Raw genomic sequence first — 18,715 nt, forward strand, 5'->3', positions numbered from 1 at the left:
ATGGTGGTGATGGTGATGATGGTGGTGATGGTGATGATGATGGTGGTCATGGTGATGATGGTCGTGGTAGTGATGGAAATGATGGTGGTGATGATGATGTTTTAGGTGCTGGGGACATCATGTGGAGCAAGACACAGTCTCTGCCCTCTTGGAACTTACATTCTAGAGGAGGAAACACAGTAAAGCAATAAATGAGTAATCACATGATACCCATCTTGCAGAGATAAGGCTCATAAAGATAAGTGAAGGTAAATAATGGGTTAGAACAAGGTTTCTTAACCTCAGTACTATTGACCATTGGCCAGCCACGTCTTTGCTGTAGGAGGGCATTCTGGCCTTGTGAGATGTTTAACAGTGTCCCTGCTGTTACTAACTAGATGCCAGAAGCATCCCCTAGTTGTTCCAACCAAAAGTGCCTTCCAATCTTGCCAAACATCCTCTGTAGGACAAAATGTCACCAGTTGAAAGCACAGGGTGGGTGGAGCATGACTGAAAGTGGATGATGCTAGTTCACCAGAAAGTGTAAGGGGGTCTCCCTGTGTTCATTTCCTGGGCTGCCACTAAAAATTACATTGCCCTTGGTGGTTTATAGCAATAGAATTTTCTGGAGGCCACATATCTGAAACGAAGGTGTCAGCAGGTTTGGTTCTTTCTAGCATTTCTTCAGGAGGTTACTTCCCACACCCCCTCTGGCACTGGGTGGTTGCAAGTAGTCCTTGGCTTGTGGCCACATCATTCCAGTCTCTGCACTGTGTTTGCATGGCCTTTCCCTCTGTTTGTCCTCTGTGCCTGCATGCCTCAAATATCCCTGTCCATTCTCTGACAAGGAAACCAGTCATTGCAAGTAGGGCCCACCCTAAGTCCAGGATAACTCATGCAGAGATTCTGAACTTACTACATCTGCAAAGACCCTGTTTGCACCCAAGGTTACATGCACAGACCAAGGATGAGGACTTGGACGTATCTTTTGGGGGACACAGTTCAAGCCACTATGCTCCCTACAGAGGTGACAAGTGTGGGAAAAAGGCACATACAGAAGTGTGTGTGTGTGTGTGTGTGTGTGAGAGAGAGAGAGAGAGAGAGTCCAGGAAGGATCATGGATGCAGAGCTGAGGGATCGAGTAGGAGGCATGGATGAGCATGGTGTGTTGGGGAACAAGGGTGAAGGCTGGGTCAGAGCCTTTGGGAGCAAGGGGAAGACGGGGAGTGTGAGTTTGGAGAACTCGGGCTTTGGGGACCACAAGAAGAGGTTTAGTTGTATTCTGAGAGCCACGGGAGGTGCCGGGTTTGAAGCCGGGTTGTTCTGGGTCTGTTCTGATTTCCCGTGTTCCCTCTGGCGGAGGCTTCAGGAGAGAGTGAGGACGTTGCAGCTGTTAGCCATCAGCAAGCTGTAAACACCAAGAGAATGTTGGGAATCATCAGTTGAGGATTTTTAAAAGGAAGCAAACGAAAGAAACGCCAAAGTAGCCTGCCCTAATTATCTCCTGGGTTCCAAATAACCAGGTGCATCGAAGAGATTAGTGTTCTTCTTCTGATTTATGAAGGTCTCAGGGTCTCCATTTTGAAAGTGCTGATAGAATGTGTTCTGGGGTGTTTTCCTAGGAATCTAAAACTTTTCTATTTGTCTCACAATAAAATTCCTATGATGACTCACTCAAGGTCTTGAGAGGGAAAAAAGCCTCCAGAATATCGCTGGTGGCTCAATATTGACTTTAAATATCAAGAGAATCATGTAATGTTAGTTACTCTAAAAGGGAAAATAAGGGCCACGGCCTTATAGAATTAAGAGGCTGGCCCACTCATGAACTTGAAACCATAGACAAGCCACTCAACTCCTGGGGGTCTCGAGGTTTGTATGTCAGGTGTGGTTCAGCCTAGAAAAGGCTGATCAGATTGTGAACTTATTTAGGGGATGTTAAAAGTCAGAACACTGCTTTGACCATAGAAGGCATTCAGAACAATTGGTTGGATGAATGAATGCTTATTCCAGAGATGAGGAAACATCATTCAGACAGGGTATTAATCCCATTGCATACTGACGACAGAAAGCATAAGAGAAAGAGAAAGAGCTTGATCCCACCACTGCCTCATTCCTCATGTGTGAGTTACCTGTGCAGACATGTGAGACACACGTTACAAGAGCATTCCACCAACCACCTGTGTTCAGCTGCAGAAACATCTCTTTCCCTGATGCTGGAGTGAGATGCTGCGGGGCTCACCAGGCTCAGGGATTTTATATTGCTCTTCACCATCATGCTTTCCCGAGAACTTTTTCCAAGGATGCACTGACTACACCTTTTTGCCTCATGAAGTAATCGTAACCTGTACGAGCTAAGATGTGATTCCATTGCACGGTTGGCTGGTGTTTTTCAGATTGCAAGCGATGACCCATCCGGAGGAGATGAGGTCGTTTTAGTGAAGAGTTTATACATTTAAAAAAAGGAATTAGAATAGCATAGAATGCAATGGAATCGGATGGCACAGAATACAGCGGAGCAGAGAACATGGAGCTCTGCACAAGGAAGCTTGCATTGGGTTTGGTGAATTTAGGTATGTGTACGCGTGTGTCCTGGTCACGATGCAGATGTGTCCACTGTGAACGCACCTGGAAATGCTTGAAACCATTGTCCTGCGTTCTGCTTTCCAGCCCCTCATTTTCAAGTTGTGCGGTGGGGCAAGGACTCAGACGCAACGGTTGAGGTTCATGGAAAGGCCATTTGTGGGTTTTTAGACTCATCCATATTTCTCTGGCATCGATTTCCTTCCCTTCAGAGCTGTGTGGGTTCTTGCCCTCAGTCGAGCAGTTAGAGGTGTGGGGGCAAGCCTGAGTTCTGATGTCCCCACATGTATACCTCAGATCGCCTCTCCACCCATGTCACTTCCAGGGATGGGGTGACTGCTCTTGAGAATGGGCCCAGGAACCTGAGTCGTCTGACCGGTATTTTAGGTTTGTGACTGTACCCGTTGAAAGAGTCTGCATGCAGATTTAAGAAGAGAACAGAGTTGTTAAAAATCATCAAGGACAACTATTCATTTACACCTTCATCACACAGTGGGGAGATCAAGATTTAATAGAAGACACGTGGTTGATGTCTCTCCCGGGTTTTGACAGGAGAACACAGTTTCAAGGCTTGCCCTCCTCAAAGAACTAATGGGCACTGTTAGGGAACCTTACCCCACTGCTGGTATGGTCGTCATGGTGCTGCCGATTTCTCCGGGCTCAGCAAGGAGGTGAGGACCAGTTTACAAGGCTCAGAAGGTGCCGGGACCACACTCTGCCCGGGTCAGCGAGGAGGCGGGAAGGGCTGCAGTGGGCTCTTCGTTGGAGCTGCACACCCCATGCCACCATCAGGTTCTTGTTCAGGGAAGGGAAAGATGTGGGCTGGGGGGCAGGTCGTAGGGACGAAGAGAGAAGATTGATGTCCTGGGTGGTGTTGGCACGGATTGGCTGAGCATCTGCCTCTGTGCCCCACTCTGTCTTACTTTGGCCCATCAGCTGCCACGACGTGGATGGTTCTGGCTGGCTTTTCTCAGCCAGGCTTCTTACAGCGTGTGTCAGTCACCCAAGGCGGCTACGGCAAAGGATCGCAAACTGGGGGGCTTAAAACAGCAGAAATGTGTTCTCGCAGTTCTAAAAGAAGGCAAGACATCTACTCCCACCCCCTCCAGAGGCTCTTGGGCAGGATCCTTCCTGGGCTGCCCAGCGTCTGGCGGCTCCTGACATCCCTTGGCTTGTGGCTGCATCTCGCCAACCTCTGCCTCCCCTGTCCACAGGGCCTTCTCTTCTCTGCATCTTCTCCTCTTCTGTTTCTTAAAAGGTCTGCCCTAAATCCAGGATGATCTCATCTCAGGATCCTTAATTCCATCTGTGAAGACCCCTTTCCGTGGAAATAGGGTCACCTTCACAGGATCTGAGGTTTCCGAGGGCATCTATCTTTATAGGGGCCACCATTCAACCAACTGTAACACTCTAAGGGGTGGGACATACACTCTAATGGGGTCAGAGTCTGCTTCTGTTCCAGAATTACTTGCCGGGAGCATGCACTGTGCTGGGACCTGGGGCCAGTCTGTTAGGACAGGTGGAAAGAGAAGAAAGTGGTGTCACACGTCCACCAAGGGACTCAGGCAAGCCCCCCCGCCGTACCCTGCTCCTTCCCAGTGAGATCATCTTCGCTTCAACCTTTTGCCTCATTGTCCCCTTCTCAATGGGACCTTCCCTGGTCATCGTGCCAAAAGGACACCAGCCCTGCCCCCGCTATGCCTCGTTCTACCCAACAGCCGTTACCAAATCTGACCCACTGCCCACTGTGCTTCTTCATTTCCCTGTTGTCCTCTTCTCTCGACAGAAAGGAAGTACCAGGAAGGCAAGGTTTTGGTCTCTTTCGTTCACTGTTTCAAGCTCAGCGCCTAGACCAGTGCCTGGCACATAGTGGGTGTTCAGGAACCATGTGTTGGACGCATGGATGGGTGGCGGGCCATGTCAGCAGACGTCTGTGTGAATCAGATTCGAGAGTCTGTATAAAATAGGGGAACAGATTTGTGTGAGGCTCAGCTCTCCTCTCCCGAGCGTTCTCCGTGTTCTCTGTGTTACAGTAGCCTACGTCTGTACGTTACGTTTTCTACACAGGGTCTGTAATGCCTGGCCTCTCATTCATTCTCCGTAAGAAATATGCCGCAGGATTTTAGATACTACTCTAGCCAAGGGCATTATTTGAACTTCCCATCTTTTACGAGGGGAGTTCGTTGGCTCTCATCATTCACTTTGTGGACAGTGGTTATGTTCCCAAAAGTCTCTGTGAACACCAAATTAGTGGATACTGAACCACACTGCTCCTTGCGAGCCTCTGTTCACTACATTTCCGTCAACCCACACATGCATACCCTGATTTTGTGCGTGCTTCTGTTTAAAGGTACCTGATTTAACGTGTTGTCACGGATTCATTAACGCCAAACTCATGACCAACAACATCATAACTCAGGCTCAAATGAAGCTCATCTAACACATATTTTCTCCACAAGGAGGCTTCTGCACTTAGGGATGCTCTCCAGCACTTTAGCAGTAAGCCATTTTAAACAGCAAAATCACCAGCAAAAAGCACAACACGGTGAAAAGTGTGACATTAACAAGAAAAGGACACTTGCTTACGTGCAGTCTGAGAGCCGGAATGCTCCCCCCCAGCTGGGGACAGGCACTCAGGGCCACTCTGAGTCTCCTCCCCTCTGCCTTGTCCATGAATGACCGGGAAAGCACCACCTGTATGGACTTCAAGTTTATAAATAAACTTCAGCGAGTAGGTGGTCTCTTGAGTCTGGAATCCTCGAGAATGAGGATTGGCTGTGTATCCAGCGCAGCCCCATGGAAGACTTGAACCTGCCCGAGTTGTTGGGGACGCCTCCCGGGGAAGCAGCACCAGATACTCCCAGGACTCGCGGGGCCTCCGCATGGGAAGCATTCTTGTGCAGAACCTGAGGAAGGCTGCCGTCCCGGGCCAGGCTCCTCGGAGACAGACCAGAGACAGGGCCTTCCGGCTCGGGAGCTGAACGGGACTTTCACACCAGGAGAGTCACAAAGAGCAGCGTGGAGAGGGAGACATCTGTCAGCTTCAAGAATACCAGCGGCGAGCTGCCAAGGTCCGTGGCTCAGAGAGGAGCACTCCTCGCCCAGGAAGCTCCCTTGGTTTTGTTTGCAGAGAAAAGTGGTGAAGTTCTACCACCTCCTGAGAGCAAGGGAGGTTTGCTCTGCAGAGGACGGTGGGCACGAAGAGGGGAAAGCATCCCGATGGGCTCTGGTTCTCCAGCCTCCCTCTCTCTGTCCCCGTCCTGGAGAAGACCCAACACCCTGCTCAGCGCCCGCTCAGCACTCCTCGCCCAGGGCCGAATGCTTTGTTGCCGTTTCCTGTACTCAGTGTAACTTTGTTTTCTGGAACACGGATAGCCCAATACCTTAATGGCGAAACTAAGTGCCTATTGCTCAGCAGCCCCGATATTCCAACCCCTCTTTCGGGGAAGGAATCTGACCTTATCATAAACCCCTGGACCCTTTAATGCTTTCCATGTACCCAGATACACACCCATACAAAATGCAGAGTGTTTAGTTTCTGAATTTGAAAAATTACAGAAATACGATCATACTGTATGGGTTTTTTTCTCGGTCTTTAAACCCAAGATATTTTTAAATGATTTTTAAAAAGATTTTATTTATTTATTTGAGAGAGAAGAGAGAGAGAGACAGAGCACAAGCAGGGGGAGTGGGAGAAGCAGACTCCCCACTGAGTAGGGAGCCCGACGTGGGACTCTATCCCAGGACCCTGACGTCATGAGCTGAGCCAAAAGCAGACGCTTAACCGTCTGAGCCGCCCCCCCAAACCCAAGATAGTTTTCATACCTACGTTGCTGAATACAGATACAGACACTGTTGACCAATAGAACCTCCATGATGCTAGAAACAAGCTCTCGAAATGTGGTGAGTGGGACCGAGGAACTGAGTTAACGGAGCAGAGCCTGACTGGCCTCATCAGCCAGGTTGAGGTCAGGTTAGGGTTGGGGTTCTGTCCCCACCCTGGCCCAGGCGCCCCTTGCTGGACTCAGCTCTTACTGTCTGGGTTGGGGAAGAACCTGACACCTTTCTAGCTCCGACCAACATTTAACGCATCCTCTCCGAGACTGCTGGGAGGGTCGGTGCTTGGCGGTGTGGGGATCTGCATTTGAGCCCTCCAAGGGCACAGATGGATGCAGGAGGTCCCCAAGTCACGGACGCCCCTGTGGATGGGCAGCCCCCCAAAGTGGGGTTTCTCTCCTCCTCCCTTCCCGGTGTCTTCGCATCCTCCTCACGGCCCCGCACAAGCCCTGCTTTCAGCGGCGGCCGTGGTGGGAGGTGGGCTCGGGGCCAGGACTGCGCTAAGCCGTTACTGGCCTCTGGGCTCCTGACGACCTGGCTGAGCAGGTGTTCTGCTCTCCCACGGCTCAGGAGCGTGTCTGGTAAAGAAAGGTAGGCCTTTGGCCCAGGGTCTCACGCTAGCGAAGGGCCACTGCCCCTTTGCCTGGATGCCTCCCCGGGCCTCTGTCCCCGCGGCACTCCCCCGGCCCTCGGCGCCACACGGCATGCTGTTTGTGTTTCTCGGGCCCTGGGTGCCTCTCTGTCAGTGCGCGCTGCGTGCACCCCGGGGTTCTCGGCAGCGGGGGATGCCTGGTGGTTAGGTGCTGGGGGAACGAGGCGGTTGCAAAGCTTGGCAGAGAAGTGACTTGTGCCCTGCACCGACCCGGTCCCAGGTCTGGGGTCCACAGGACACGTCATGGGCTCTGCTGCCCTGGCCTGGCCCGAGCCGCTCATGAATGAATGTAGGCTCCACGGTCGTCCCCGATTTGGGGTTTGTGCCCGAGGAAACGTAGGCACCGCCTAGCACACCTTGGTGTGGAAAACGTGTGCCTCGGTCCGGAGCCGCTCGCCCAGCCCTTTGCCCGTCAGCCCGGGGGGGTTTCTGAGTCCTGGGGTAGATTCTTCCAGCTATTCTCAAGGGCTGAGTTGCTTTGGATCCAGTCCAGTTTAAACCGGAGTCACGAGAGGTGCCCTGGCATTGTGGGGGAACGTGGGGTGCTGCTGCAGGCTGGCCGCTGCGTGCCTGGAGGACTGGGGGTCGTGGCTGTCGGCGGCTGGCTGGATGACCGGCCACTGCGGGGCTCCGGGCTGGCCTGGGTGTGGCCTGCACACCTCCCAGGGTCTTGGCGTCCCCTGGGCCCTTCAGAGCGCACCCTCTGGTGGCGGAGCTTAGGAATGTCCCCTGGCTCAGTGGCTTCTCTGATTCTCTGGGGGAGAGGACACGTCCTGTACAGCCTCGGATGCCCCCTCCACTTCGGAGAGCCCGAGCTAGGCACAGGTCTGGGTCAGGGGCCTGTCTGGCGGCAGAGCTCGGCTGGGCTGGCTTCCCGCCTTTGGGATCAGTGGGCTTGAGCACGCGCGATCGGAGGCTGGGGTGGCTGATGCAGAGGGCGGGAGCCAGCCAGCGGGGCGTTTTGGTGGCCTGGAGACCCACAGGCACTGCTCCTTCTTGGCCCCAGCCACTTGCTGCCAGGCAGGAAGGCCAGCCTGGTAGTGGCCCCAGTTCCAATCTTTTACGAGAGACTAAGAATCCGAACGTGTAAGTGCTCCCTCTAATTTTAAAGGATTGGCAGCCCACCCTCTCTCTGCCTCTCTGGCTCCTTCCCACCCTCCCTCCCACTCTGTTTTTCTTTTAAACACTGGGCAGTGTAGTAAACCTGTCTGGGGGCCAGTGTGGCCCCTCGTGCCCCCCAGTTTGAGAGGCCGTCTCTAGAGAAGGGCCCGACCAGCCTCTCTGAGGAGGGTCCCCCGAGGAGCTAAGGCCAGAGATGCTGGCGGGACGTGGGAATCCGCTCGGCGCTCAGGACCGGGCGGCCCTGGGGTTCACCGGGCACTTAGGTATCTATTTTGTTCCTTCGTCATTCATTCATTCACTCACTCACTCATTCATTCATTCATTCAGAAAATACTTATCGAGTGCCCCCTGTTCCAGATACTGGCCAGGGCCCTTGGGGGAGAGAAGATGGGGTCTCTGGGTCATGAGATTCCCTGGCTAGTAGGAAGGACAGTCGCAGGTACAGAGACGCTAAAGCAGAAGAACCACCCGGTCAACCAGAATCGTTTTTGGGAGAGACGAGGAAGAGCCCCCATGCAGGCTGGCCGGCTGGACGCGAGAGCTGCTTGGGCTGGAGCAGTCAGGAGTGAGCTCCTGGACACACAGATTTCTCCTCTCCAGATCCTCGGCACCACGCAGCATTCTGCGGTTTTCTGCTCTCTCCCAGTGGAGCGCCCGCGCCGGCGTTCCCAGGACTGTCTTGTTCCCTGTGGCACCTTCACTGCTTAGAGCAGCATCAAGCATGTAGCAGGTGCTCAGTAAATTGTGCTGCATGTAAGGAACACTAGGGAAGTGACGCACCTGGGCAGCTTGGATGAACCCCGCCCCCCTCCCCACATAGGGGGCTGTTCCCAAGGAAATCCTCCAGTCAGCCCAGCGTCTTGCGACTCCTCCTCGTCCCAGGATAAAACCGAGGCATCTGGATGCACATAGATCTGTGTTAATCCCCTTACCTTCCCTCTCCTTTGAAGCCAGATGCCAGAAAGAAGAGCAAAGATCGGGGAGGGAAGAAGTGATTCTAAAAAGCTAAACTTTCCATGTGACCATCTAAAAGATCTCATTTTCCTTCGACTGCTCTCAGGTAATCTCTTTTGTAAGCGTGGCATTATCATGAGAAACCTTCAGAACAGTTGTGTGCATGTGCGCGTGTGTGTTGTTCTTGTGGTTTTAACATAATGACGTTGAATGTATTCGTATTTTAGAAATATCAATATCGATAGTTATTTTTTAACATAATTATTTTAGCATAAATGGTATGCTACTTCTGTCATAATTGTGAGATAATGCTGTCTATATACTATCCATTCTTCCCTCCTCTTTCTTTACTTATTAATTTGCTGGAGGTGGCAATGTACCCAGTTAAAAATAATCACCTTTCCAGATCCCCTCACAGCTGCATAATTATGAACCAATATTGGCAAGAAGTTATAAGCAGAAGTGTACTGGGAGAGTCTTCCAGGAAAGCCAATTAAAAAAAAGAAAAAGAAAAAGCCAATATCATGTAATACACTCACCTGGCAGAGATATTTTTCCCTTCCTATTTTTTCCTCTCTGGAACTCAGATGCAATGGCTGGATGGGTAGCAGCGTTCTTGCGACCATGAGTATGAAGGCCTGCATTAGAGATGGGGATCCTGGGTCCTTAATGAGTCTGTGGGGCCAGTGAATAAATTCCTGGGTAGTGTTTCTGGAAAGCTCCGTGGGAAAATAATCTGCAGCAAAATGTAATTCAGACCAGTCCTTGTGGTTATGTGTTGGTTTGTTTTGGTATAAATGACATTGTTCTGCAAACCGATTGTCACCCCATGCTGTGTCCTGGAGAGGTTCCCACACCAGTACCTGCAGTTGTCCTGTTCAGCCACTGGCTCATCATAGTTGAAATGAACGGACAGTGGTGCTGAGCACCTGCCGTGTGGCAAGCACTGCTCCGAGTGCCTTGCATCGTCGCTGCTCTAATCTTCTGACGGTCCCTTGAGGTGTGTGCTCGTATTGAGTGCATTATATGGATGGGAACACTGAGGCACAGACGAGCTAAGTAAGCAGCTGACCCTCACAGCCAGGAAGAGGCAAGGCCAGGATTGGAACCGGGTGAGCTGGCCCCAAGCTGGCCTCTTGACTGGGCCCCTTCCTCTGCTCTGGTTCTTCACAGGGTTCTGTTCTGTGGCCCCTGTGTGTAAGCCCCCCACCCTAAGCATTTACATCATTTCCGATTTGGGACAATTATGGAAAGTGTTGCAGTGGACCCATTGGGCCTGTCTGCCTGTGCCCATGGATGGGAGTGTCCCTGGGGTAGCTCTTGACCAGGAGGAGTCTCAGATCCACGGAAGGAGCATCGTACACCCCAGCAGGTGCCGACACGGTCCCCTCCAGACTAGCAGCAGCTGCTCATGCCCGTGAGGTGGCCGCCCCTTTCTCCCCCCTAACCCTGCCCCGGGAGCGAGTGCCCAGTAGCCCAGGGTGGGTCTCTGCCCCTTCCCCCCAGCACCCTGGGTCTCCCCTGTACTCTGTGGGGCATGCTCGGCTGTTCTTCCCCCTTCGGCATCAGCCCTTTGTCCTACTCGGGAGAGAGGAAGGTCTGCGTGGCGTTTTGCCATCCCTTTCCAAAATCCTCCACTCTCTTTCTCTTGTTCATGGCTCATTAAGTTTGTGCCTTTCCAAAGGGGAGGGTGCATCCTTCCAGAGCCATCACAGACAACAGTGGCATCCAGCACCCGGCTCTAGCTGGACGCCGGGGCAGGGAGGCAGGGAGGTGTCCCTACGCTACAGGGACTTCGACAAGGACAACGCTGAGTGGACGTCGGTCCTTGTCACTGTGGTACGCCGAAGCAACAGCAGTGTAGCCTGCTCGCGACCCCAGCATCCCCACCCCGTGCAGACACCTCCACCAAGACGTGGGTCCCGACCGTAGCCCCCCAGCACAGTCCACTTGCATCATCATTCTTCCCTTCTGTGGCCGCTCCCTGTCCTCAGCTTGCAATCCGCTGAGCCTGATAAACATGGCTTACTTTCCTGTATGTTTCCCATGGAAGCAGGCAGCACAGGACACAGGAAAGGCTCTCAGTTAATGTTTGTTCAATGAAGAGTGTGCCTCGTAATATCCCCCAGTGGATTTTTTTGGGAGATTAGTGTTAAGACCAAGATTGATGTCTTGTCCCTGAAATACTAAATGAGAACATTTCTCATGAGCCTACTGGGCTGGCTCATCAATAAAGAACAGGAAGCTGAATGTCAGTTAGCTCAAAGGAAGCCCATCTCGGACTGGCGTAAGCCATAAAGGGAAGACTCCAAAGACCATCCAGCTTCAGGTACTGCTGGATCCAGGGGCTCCATCTCTCAACCATTCTTTCCTCAATGTGAACCTGACTTTCAAGCTGGAATTCAGCATCTCTGGACTGATGTGGTGCTTAGAATAGTACTCTCAGGGGCGCCTGGGTGGCTCAGTCCTTAAGCATCTGCCTTTGGCTCAGGTCATGATCCCAGGGTCCTGAGATCAAGCCCCACATCGGGCTCTCTGGTCAGCAGGAAGCCTGCTTCTCCCTCTCCTACTCCCCCTGCTTGTGTTCCCTCTCTCACTATCTCTCTCTCTGTCAAATAAATAAAATCTTAAAAAAAAAAACAAAGAATAGTACTCTCACCATTCCTTTAAATATTTTAATTATTTTAACAAGCTCTGGTACTCTAATTCCGTATTCCAAGCAGGATAGCATAAAGGTGAGCACATGGGTCTTGAGTTCATATCCTGATTCTGGGATTCCTAGCTGTGTGACCTTGGGTAAGATATTTAACCTCTCTAGGCCTCCATCTCCTTAGGTATAAAATGGAGTACAAGAGTATGGAAGACAGGGGGCCAATTAAAGTTTTAAAGGAGTACATGATATGAGAGGTAGGAAATGAGCTCCCAGACCCACAGGCTGTTGATCATTGGGGCTATTGTTTTCATCCTTCTGGGTTGTGATAATGCATGTTTCATGAGGCCAAGATTTCATCTTCTGTTTTAGGGAATTTTTTTCTCTTTGACTTTTAAGAATTCTCCGTTATACATTCTCCGTTCTCCTCGGGAGGCTCTGTGCAAACATTCTCTTTCACAAGAGAAAAGTTAAAGACTGTATAATGAAAGAGAAAATCACTTTCATCTTCTGGTGTATTCTTTCTTTCTTTTTTTTTTTATTTACTTCACCATCAGGAAAGCATTTTCTACTTTGTGTCCTAAGACTTCTCATTAATATAATCATCCTAAATACTGGTGTAACCAAACAAAACTACAGATGCTAACTAGCAGGCAAATGGGACTCATATGTGGGGAAAAATGGGATGGCTCAATGGGATAGAGAAGAGTTGGTTTTGTTTTTTTTTTTAATTATCTGTAATTAGTGGGAAAGAAAATATGTGGACTATATTAAGAATAAGCTCTTTCTTTTTGAGGAAAAAGACCCTCATAAAGAACGGGAATGCTGTTCCCTTTTATTGGCATGAATTGAGATAATTGGAACTCTCAGGATTAATGTAAGGTTCCATCATAAATAATACCACCATCTGCGATAAATAGATGCCTTTCTCTTTGAATAGACACAGCTAAATATCCTCAAACCATAAGCTATATGAGCAGCAAATGCACCGATTTAAATTCTGCTATAAAGGCCTATATTATGCAACTCTAAATCCCTTCTGATGTCTGATCAATTTTTTTTTTTTTGCTTCAATTTCTAAGCTATTTTGGAGGCATAGTAAACACCGTGTTTACATTTCAGATCAATGAGCTAAACCTGGTGTATAATTCACATTGTAAAGGGCCCTGAAGAAAACACCAAGAAAGCTATCATCTGCATGAAACAACTCTTAGAATGGCTTCGTCCGTATTGGAGGTCAGCAAACGGTAGCTCTCACACCAGATCCAGCCCCCTGCCTATTTCTGGATGGCCCACAAAGGGAGAATGTGTTTACATTTGTAAATGGTTGAGAAACATTTTTTTTAAACAATAATATTTCCGACATGGGAGAATTCTATGAAATGCCAATTTTAGTGTCCATCAATAAAGTTTTATGGGCACAGGGGCACAGTTGCTTGTTGACATTGGTCTCTGGCTGCTTTCATGATATAACCAACAGCAGGGCTGAGTGGCCCATAAAGCCTAAAATATTTACTATCTAGACCTTGACGGAAAAAGCGTGCTCATCTCTTCTTTAGATGATGTGCAAAGCCAATAAGCTCTATTTGGACACAGCCAATGTGTATCATTTTAGAAGAGTTTGGCTGAAAGAAAACAACAATGGCACGATGGCCGTCCATTGGTCAACCTAATGGGAAGTGTGATGGGGAAACAAGATGCAGAGTGTGTCCATGCAGTGTTCCCTCTTTGTTGTCAAGACCCACTCCCACATTCCTCTGCTGTGTCTGCCATTGCTGACTGTCTCTGGGGTTCTCACCCATAGTTCTGGCATGGGTGACAGCATTAATGTGGTGACCTGGTCCCTCATTTGCCTTTGGAGAGAAAGGCATTTGCTTCCCTGGTTCTCTTAGGTGTGAGGGCACCTGTTTCCCAAAAGCCCCAGCAAACCCCTCTTCATCACTCATTGGTCCCCACTGGCCCAGGACATGGCTCCCCAACCTCAGTACTGTTGGCCTTTGGGGCAAGATGATTCTGTGTTGTGGGGCTGTCCTGTGCATGAAAGATACTGAGCAGTATCTCTGGCCTCTACCCACGAGATGGCAGTAACATCCCCCACACCAACCATGGCAATCAAAAATGTCCCCAGACATTGCCAGATGCCACCCCCCCATTGGCAAAAGCACCCCTTATTTGAGAACCACTGATGTAGACCAGTGCATAACTGAACACGTTGCTGGAAACAGGTTTGGAATTACCCATTTGGTTTAAATCAGGGATTTATGGCAAATACGGCATCATGGGCTTTATCCGGCCCCTCACCTGTTTTTGTGTGGCTCACAGCTAAGAATGGTTTTCACATTATAAATGGCTATGTAAGTACCCAAGTAGTATTGATTTTGCCTCTTAGCCTGCAAAACCCAAAATAGTTACTATATGACCCTTTAAAAGAATTTTTGCCAACCCCTGGATTAGACCAATGGTCTCAACCCTTACCATTATACAGCATAAAATTAAATTTGTAAACTTTTTAAAAAAGATTTATTTATTATTTATTAGAGAGAGAAAGAGCATGGTGGGGAGGGGCAGAGGGAGAGGGAGAGAGAATCCCAAGCAGGCTCCCCACTGAGTGGGGAGCCTGACATGGGGCTCAATCTCAGGACCCTGAGACCACGACCTGAGCCAAACTCAAGATTCGGATGCTCAACTGACTGAGACACCCAGGCGCCCCTAAATTTGTAACCTTACAACCTATCTACATATATAACTAAAAACAAATCTGCATAGTGCCCTGTCATAGACAGGAAAAATATGAGCAGAGTAATCCGTAATAAAATAATATCTTAAACGTGTACTGGAAGACTGGATGTTAGTAGTCAGCTATTAGCCCTATGTCCAGAGTCCCCGTGCATGGGTCAGCCATGAATTCTGACTGGTGTGGACAATTGGACAACTTGCATTCACAAATAGATTGGGCATGGCCGATGACATTTTCCAAAAGGATCAACACTTTCTCACTAAAGTTTTATCAAATTGAAGTACAATTTTGCCCCAGTAGTTGCAACATTGGAAAATGCGCCCTATACGAAATCCCTGCCCCTTGCTCACTGTTTCTGTAGCCGTTGGAGATAGCTTGTTGGCTCGGGTACTTAGAGGAGGTTTCTCACTCTTGTGAATATTCAGCGGGACCCCCAGACCTCTGCACCAGCCCGGGCTACTTGTGTGTTGCGTGGGACTGTCTCACGCCCTGCAGGACGTCTAGCAGAGCGGGACCCCGCTGTCTACATGCTCGTGGGATCCTCCCTCCGACTCCTGTGATAACCAGAAATGCCTCCAGGGTCCCCCAAAAGCCGTGTGTGCTGGGCTGAAGAGTCCCTGCCCCAACGGCCAACACCTACTGATACGTTACTTTATATGGCCAAAGGGACTTGGCGGGTGTGATTAATTTAAGGATTTGAGATGGGGTTTATTGATTTTTCTCTTTTAAAAAAGTTTTTATTTTATATATTTATTTATTTAAAAATGTCTAATTTAAATTCAATTAATTAACATATAATGTATTGTTAGTTTCAGAGGTGGAGGTCAGTGATTCATCAGTCTTAGATAATACCCGGTGCTCATTACATCACATGCCCTCCTTAATGCCCATCACCCATTTATCCCATCCCCTGACCTCCCTCCCCTCCTGCAACCCTCAGTTTGTTTCCTATGATTAAGAGTCTCTTACGGTTTGTCTCCCTCTCGGATTTCATCTTGTTTTATTTTTCCCTCCCTTCCTCTATGCTCTTCTGTTTTTGTTTCTTAAATTCCATATATCAGTGAGATCATATGATAATTGTCTTTCTCTGATTGACTTATTTTGCCTAGCATAATACCCTCTAGTTCCATCCATGTCGATATAAATGGTAAGTATTCATCCTTCCTGATGGCTGAGTAATATTCCATTGTGTATACGAAACTCATCTTCTTTATCCATTCATCTGTTGATGGACATCTGGGCTCTTTCCACAGTTTGGCTATTGTGGACATTGCTGCTATGAACACTGGGGTGCATGTGCCCCTTCGGATCCCTACATTTGTATCTTTGGGGTAAATACCCAGTAGTGCAATTGCTGGGTCGTAGGGTAGCTCTGTTTTCAACATTTTGAGGAAACTCCGTACTGTTTTCCAGAGCGGCTGCACCAGCTTGCATTCCCACCAACAGTGTAGGAGGGTTCCCCTTTCTCCGCATCCCCGCCAACATCTGTCATTTCCTGCCTTGTTCATTTCAGCCCTTCTGACTGGTGTGAGGTGGTTTGAGCTGGGATTTAATCACCAGCATCCCTGTGAGAGGGAGGCGGGAGGTCAGAGCAAACAGAAGCTGTGGGCTGCTGGCTTTGAGGAGGGAGGAAGGGAAACAAGGACTGCAGGTGCTCTCAAAAGGGGAACAGCAAAGAAACATTCTCTCCTGAACTCACCACAAAGAACGCAGCCCTGCCCACACCTTCATTTCAGATTTTTGACCTGCAGAACTATAAGAAAATATTTTCCATTGTTTTAAGCTACTAAGTTTGTGTCATTTATTCCAGGAGCAATGGGAAACTAATACAGCAGTTCGCCGGGGAGCGCCTCCCTTAAGGGAACCCCAGCTTGAGCTCTGGAACCCCCTGTGGACCTGGGGTCCAAGCCACACCCAGGGACATGGGGGGCGGAGGGATCAGCCACATAGCTACCACACTCTTTGCCAAACTCGACTTCAGGAAATATAAATTCAGGTGGTTAAAACACTGCACTTTAGATTTATGGCTCTCCCTAGTAAATATTTCCCTCGTGGGTGCATACCCAAGGCACTGTTCTCATGCTGATAGGGTCTGAGATTCCAGGTGGTTTAGAGAATTTGTCTCTGAAAGGCCTAAGTCTTTTGCTCTGCTGGGGCTGGGGTAGCGATTAAGCCACACCTGAGGATGATTATGGAGTTTTTCCCGAGAAAGGGGGGTGTCCCCCCAGCAGCTCAGAGTGGGAGATAAGTACCTGCTCTTTTAGAGGAGAGTTTCTCTGTTCCAAAATTGCAAACCACGCTATGTAATTTCAGCAAAGGATATTCAGGGGCTTGTTCAGAAGAGGCATTGAAATAAAATAATCCATTTATCAAGGTGCCTTTTGTTTCAAGAAAAAAGAAACAATGCGCCATATTTAGCAGAGAGAGACATTCTGTGTCTGGAGAATGTTAATAAATCACCAACCGGGAGAGAGGGAGAAAACCTCAGAATACTTGAGCCGACTCATATTTCAAGTAAGCGGTGGTAACTTGGAAGGAAAATCCCATTAGGGTTTTCCTTGAGGTGAATGGAGGCTGGCCTTTTCCCGTGGGGAGGGGGGTGGTGTCTGATACCAGGTGGGTCAGTGGGAGGCATCCGTGGCCCCGTGGCCCCCCAGACTCGTGGAAGGGCCCGCCCGCTGCTCTTGGTGCCTGAATCTTTTCTCATACAGATGTCGCCCGATCCTTTGCACATCTCTGTGGCCTTGAAAACTTTCTACTCTAACTTATCAGCATGACTGGAACAAATGGTGATAGTAATTATACTAAGAAGAATAATAATATAATAGCAACAGCATCCTTCCCAGCACTCGGGCACCTTCTCTCCAGGGGTACTTTGCTTATTGCCTTCTGTGACTTGGTGGTGATATGATTCCCTTTATAGATATGAGGTTGCCAAAGGTCAAAAGTTTAAGGTATTTGCAAAAAGACCCACGAAACAACAACACCAACAAAATCTTTATCTAGTACATTGTGGAGCAGGGATTCCTTGGGTTTTGCCTGACGTCAGGAAGGCCCTTAACCCACAAGGATACCTTTCCTCTCCCTGGATGGAAGAGGGTTTGGCCCAAATCCTTCCTCTATCTCATTTGTACCTTGGATGAACCACGAACACCTTGCACGTGAATCGGGTTAGATCAGTCTTCCTCAGCCTCCGCTCCACCGACATTTAGGACTGGACACTGTTTGTGGCGGGGGCTGGTCCTGTTAGCATCACTGGGTTCCGGCCTCTAGATGCCGGGAGCTCCCCCAGCCCCCAGCTGTGAGAACCAGAAATGTTTCCAGGCGTTACCAGGTGTCTCTCAGGGGCAAAAGTCGCCCTTAGTTGAGGACCCTTTGCACAGCCTGAGACAATACCGCTCATGCATTTGGGTGATTCCAGTGATTTTTTTTTTTTTTTACTTAGAGTTCAAATACACTGACTTTTCTAGGTGTTTGCTTTCCTGTTTGTAAAATGAGCAGATATCTGCACCTTTTTTTTTTTTTTTAAATCTCTCAGACAATGCTTTAAAATCAAACATGAGGATGTAGAACCAAATCCAGTGCAAACTCCTCCCTTCTGGATAGTCTTTGAAGGGCCCGTGCGCCGTGGTGTTTGTTTTTACATTCTCCAGTTGAAGAGGAAAGCAGGACCTTGCATTTTTACCACGCACCCTACGGGCACCCAGGTCTTACTGCCGTCAGAGCCAACTCTGGCCCCCCTCCCACGCTCCTAGACCGACCTCCTCACACGCCGAGGCCCCGAGCCTCTCCTGGAGGGATCCCCTGCTCAGGCCCCCTCCTGGGGTCCTCTCTCCAGCCTGGCCAACCCACACATCCCAGCCCAGAGAGAACCAGCTCCGAAGAACCTGCCCCCGTCAACACATCCACAAGTGAGCATCATGATGAAGGTGATGCGTCATGCGGGCTGAAAGGGTCATTTCCCACCCCTGGCGTTATTCTGTCTGGGTGCTAAGTGACATGGACTTCTGTGTTCGCTATCTCAGAATCTCAAAAACTCAATTTCCGGCCGCAGCTCTGCCGCAGAGTTCTCTGATGAACACCTGACGGAGGGCACGGATAAAGAAAATGGATAAACAGGGAGGCAGACAGCAAATGAGTGTGCCGTCTACAGGGAGCCCAGATAAGAAGGTGTGTCTGTCAACGCCCCCCCGTTCCCTCTCCC

General features: G+C 49.6%; 1 protein-coding gene across 1 annotated transcript in view; it reads left to right on the forward strand.

Moving 5' to 3' along the window:
- Positions 1 to 16,433: 16,433 nt before the first annotated feature.
- TMEM132C (transmembrane protein 132C) overlaps positions 16,434 to 18,715 on the forward strand; it is a 205,448-nt gene continuing 203,166 nt past the window's right edge. Inside the window, exon 1 of the mRNA XM_021698576.1 lies at positions 16,434 to 16,497. Within this exon, the coding sequence (XP_021554251.1) occupies positions 16,434 to 16,497 (64 nt within the window). The remainder of the gene's footprint in view (positions 16,498 to 18,715) is intronic.

This window comes from Neomonachus schauinslandi, chromosome 14 (assembly GCF_002201575.2).
Source record: "Neomonachus schauinslandi chromosome 14, ASM220157v2, whole genome shotgun sequence".
Lineage (NCBI taxonomy): Eukaryota > Metazoa > Chordata > Mammalia > Carnivora > Phocidae > Neomonachus > Neomonachus schauinslandi.